This window comes from Phaseolus vulgaris, chromosome 7, assembly GCF_000499845.2.
Source record: "Phaseolus vulgaris cultivar G19833 chromosome 7, P. vulgaris v2.0, whole genome shotgun sequence".
Classification (NCBI taxonomy): Eukaryota; Viridiplantae; Streptophyta; class Magnoliopsida; order Fabales; family Fabaceae; genus Phaseolus; species Phaseolus vulgaris.
Window position 1 is genome coordinate 17,455,684 of NC_023753.2, and position 4,903 is coordinate 17,460,586.

General features: G+C 36.7%; 1 protein-coding gene across 1 annotated transcript; it reads right to left on the bottom strand.

The window, feature by feature from the left end:
* Positions 1 to 3,840: 3,840 nt before the first annotated feature.
* Positions 3,841 to 4,286, bottom strand: LOC137829168 (heavy metal-associated isoprenylated plant protein 21-like). The gene is made up of 2 exons (XM_068635962.1): positions 4,283 to 4,286; positions 3,841 to 4,142 (listed from the first exon to the last, which is right to left on the bottom strand). The coding sequence occupies exons 1-2, from the start codon at positions 4,284 to 4,286 to the stop codon at positions 3,841 to 3,843; spliced, it is 306 nt and encodes a 101-aa protein (XP_068492063.1).
* Between the last annotated feature and the right edge of the window lie 617 nt (positions 4,287 to 4,903).

Sequence of the window (4,903 nt, forward strand, 5' to 3'; positions counted from 1 at the left end):
CTAAGTTTACCTAGGTTGGTGTTTTAGGTGCCAAAATTAATTCTAAGAAAATTACAAATAAAGTTCCTATGTTAATTTTGACAAGAAATTAAAGTCTACTCTACACTAGAGTTTATGGCATTTGAACATGTAAAAGAACGTCTTCTTGGATCCTCTTGGCCATAACTCTATGGTTGGCCCAAATCTACCCTTTGGTGGGCTTGCATGTGGGCTTGTGCTTGGGCCTCTTCCATCACAATCGATTAGCTTCATCGTGAGTTTCTTGAAAAGCTTCAAGATATTCACTATAATTTTGTTCATTTAAAGAAGCACAAGAACTTACTTTACTTGAGCTGCAAGATTCATCATCATCTTCAACAATCAAACAGATGTTTGCTCTTTCTTCTTCACTTGATGATGAACTTAATGAGGATACCTCATTCTCATCCCAAGCTATGTAGGCTCTCTTTGTCTTCCCTTCTTTTCCTTGTAGCTAGGCTTTTTCTCCTTGCTTTTGTTTGGGTAATCTGCCTTTATGTGCCCTTGTTCACCACAACCAAAACAAGTATAGTTATTGGAATTAAAATCATTGGATTTCTTGTTTCCATACCTATCTTTGTTGTTGTCCTTGTTGTGGTTCCTCTTCAAGAATTTGCTAAACTTTCTGGATAGCAAGCTAAGGTTCTCTTCATCACTATCATCGTTGGATTCTTGTTTGCCTTTGTGCTTGGAAGCTTTTAAGGCAGTACTCCTTACATGCTTGTCTTCGGTTTCTTGAGCATTGAGTCGATTCGTCTTTAACTCATGTTCCCTAAGCTTGCCAAACAAAGAAGCCATACTCAAGGATTTTAGATCTTTAGATTCGGATATAGCAGTTACCTTAGGTTGCCATGCTCTATCAAGACATTTCAAAATCTTGATGTTTAGCTCTTCCTTTTCAAAGGTCTTGTCAAGGCTCATGAGATGATTGATGATGTGCGTGAATCTTTTTTGCACTTCAGCAATTGTTTCACCTTTGAGCATTCTGAACATCTCATACTCTTGGATTAGAGTATGCTTCCTTGCTCTCTTCACCTCATTTGTACCTTCATGAGTTACCTCCAAGGTGTTCCACATTTCCTTTGTTGATTTACATTGAGAGACCCTGAAAAACTCATCTGAATTCAAAGCAGAGGTTATAATGTTTTTAGCAATGCAATCAAACATGGCCTTCTTGCTTTCAGAATCAGTCCATTAAGACCAAGGCTTTTCAATTGATGATCCATCTTTTTCAAATTTTGGGACAAAATGATAATTTTCAATTGCATCCCAAATACCTTTGTCAAGTGATTCTACAAAGATTTCCATTCTTACTTTCCAAAATTGGTAGTTCAAACCACAAAACAGAGGTGGTCTGTTGATTGAAGCACCTTCCCCAAAAGGTAGTCTATCAGCCATTAAAAACAGTTTTAGGATCACACTTGAATAAATATCAAGAACCAAGCTCTGATACCAATTGTTAGAATGGATGGCTTTAAACTAGAAGGGGGTGAATGGTTTAAAGAGGGTTTTCGCAAACTTTTAAGCCAAGAATGAAATTTCTTCGAGATACAATTGATAAGGAATTCAGTTTGCCAAAACACAAAGTAAAAACAACAGCACCAGAAAAACAATCAGTTGTTTCGCAGAAACAATCGGTTGTTTATACCAGTTTGCAAATATTAAAACTAAATTTAAAGAGATTAAGGATAGAGAGAATGCACATAGAGGTTTATACTGGTTCACTCTAAACCCATAGCTACATCCAGTCTTCTCAAAAACCACTGAGGAAATCCACTAAGCAATCAACCCTAGATCACTTACAACACAACCAAAGAAGTGACCTTGATCCCCTCAAGACACACACTTCCTTTGGTCCAGCACAACAACACTAAGAATGTTGATCTTGATCCCCTGAAGAACACACAGCACTTCTCAGCAACACACAGAAAGTTTCTTTCAAAAGAATACAAAGGATTACACTTGTTACAGAACAAATCTGAAATCAATACAAGCTGAGAATCCTATCTCACACTCTTTGATTGAACCTCAATCTCTAAGCAATCTCAACTTTTCAAAATCTCAAATCTTATGAAAAAACCAAATCTCTTTTTCTATTTGTAAAACAAAGTTGTTTGTTGCATAATCTCAACAAACTATTAATTGCATTTAAAGATTGGTCAAAGCATTAAAAAATGGAGCGTAAACAGTTGGAAAATCATTTAATGCTCAGTCAAAGCACAAAACAGTTTTCTGTTATGGTACCAAAACAAACAATCGGTTGTTTCCACGAATCAATCGGTTGTTTTGGTTTTGACAGCAAGTCAACCATAAAAATAGTTTTCAACCTTTTCTAAAAACACCTAAGTATAAAACAATCGGTTGTTTCGACAAAACAACAGGTTGTTTCGACAAAACAACAGGTTGCTTAGCTTGAAAAATACTTTTCTTTTAAAAGGATTGAGAATGCCTATGCTTTGGATTCAATCAAGAGTGGATTACATATTAAATCTACCCCAGATCCTATCTAAAAGACAGCTCAGCAACAGCAAGCACATGTAGCCTTTCATCATCCTTCAAAGGGTTTGGATTCTTCAAAGCTTGAACACCACTTGGTTCAACACCCGCTACTTAAACGTTTTGAAGGTTCAGCCCACGCTATGATTTTAAAATTAAAAATAATAAAATTATAATTAATTTATTTCAAAAATTCTAATTGTCGAAAGGTGTTGAACTCGAATATGAGCAGAGCCCACAAAACTGCTGAGCGAACATTTCTTCCTCCACTCCTTCTTCTTCTTCTTCCTCCACTCCACAAAACTCTGTGACGGTGACCGTGCTCGACCGTGAACATTCATCATCCATTCCTTCTTCTTCTTTGACCATGACCGTGCTTAGACCGTAAACGTGCGACCGTGAACGGTGAGTTTCGCATTTCTTCCTCCATTCCTTCTTCTTCTTTGACGATCGTTAATGAGTAACCCTAGGTTCTTGATGTAGGTTTCCCATATACTTGCTTTTTCTTATAATTATGATGCTGATTTGTGTAACCCTATGATTATTTTTCTTCTTACATGTTGATTTAAGAGGATACTAAGTTCTCGAATGATTTTGATAAGTTCCTTGTAGGTCATTGATAGAAGACTGAGAATATCTTAGCTTTGTGAGGTTGGATTTTAGTAGGATGGTCCTTTAAGTGGATTTTAGCAGGATGGTCCTTAGTTTTCTAGTAGTGGAAGCATAGTTGAATCTCTAATGTCATTATATTATTGACCACCCGAATACAAATAGTCCTTTACCTGACATGTTACGAATAATTTGGGTAAAAAGGGTATAAGTGAATACACATTGGATTACTGAGGGAGTTAAGAGTAATAGTGGTCCTTTGTGTTATTCGAATTGTCTGTGGTAGGCAACAAGAATCAAATTCCCCTCAACACCTTTCGAAAATGATTTCTGCTATTTTAATATACCTTCTAAAGTTTGATTGCACTCTAGCGTTTTTTAGTTTCCACGAAGTTTCAATAATTGACGCTAGCTAGCTACCATGGCAATTCAGAGTTTTTGTCCCAAAGCACATTCATAAAAGTATAAAAAGGGTGTGTGTATTATACATTCATTCATTCATTGACCCTTCTCCATCACACTTCCAAGCACCAAGTGTAAAGAAAAAGCTGCTAGATATCTACTATAACAAGAGCCCTGTGAGATCACAAATTATTATATATGTAAATTGAAAAGATGTTCATGTTGTCAAGTAAAGAGTGGTGGAAATTCAGTTGTATGATATCAGCTAATAATTTCTCCTTTGTGTCAGATATTAATTGTTGCTTACATTATATATTACATGATGGAGCACGCATTTACGTTGTCTTCACTGAAAAGGGACATGATTGCATGTTTCTCTTCTGTCTCAACAGAAGGTGTAAATGATTGCATGTTTCGAACATAGCCAGAGGGTGACCTTTTGTCATACACCCCAGAGGCATGAGGATATGTCACCACATGCTGTGGAACATTGGGCCAAAACTCAGCTCTTTTCTCTCCAGTTCTCTTTACCCTATTCAACACCTTGTTTGGATCAACACAACCATTCACTGTCACCCTGCTTTGCTTTCGGTTTATCTCCACAGATTTACGTAATGCTACAATACATATCTCAAAAGCTTAAGATTTATATGTTAAGTACTAAAATGTTCTTTACGAAAGCATGAATATTGCACATGTGCAGCAGACCTTAAACTGAAATTCAACTTTAAGAGGATAAGAATTCAAATCTCAAAACCCATTAAGGTTAACTTAGTGGTATGAGGAGTTTTGTAGATAGTTAGTGTGAGATTTTAGGTCAGCCACGATTGCTGAAAACATTATTCAACACATTATATATGCAAGGTATCTATTTGTGTTGAAGGTGATGTGAAGGTATTGTGGATGGATGGAGATGATAGAAGACCAAAAACTGACTGAAGGGGAAGACCAAAGTTAGTCAGTAAGGGGTATTGAATTGCAGTAGGTCTCAACAATGCTTCTGGTGAGTAATGGGGTGTATATTGCCCTTTTTTTGGTGTTTTGTAGCTGCTGGTTGGGATGATTGGGGTTCTGGTTTTGGTTGCTGTGTGGGACGATTTTTGGTAGCTATGTGGGCTGGTATTCTAGGTTTGTATAGAATGTATTTGCCTTGTGTAGGTGGTGTTACTCATGGAAGAAGTGAAGGAAATGGACAATTGTGCAGTAAGGAGTAACATAGATTTCTACTACACATGTATATGCTGAAAAATAAGATAAAAAACATTTGAAGTTAAAGACATTCACAATGAATGATCAAAATTTAGTGTTTGAGAACTAAACACATGCCAATCGGCGGAGCACAATGTGAATCTGCTGGGTTAGTTGGGAATTTGCCAGG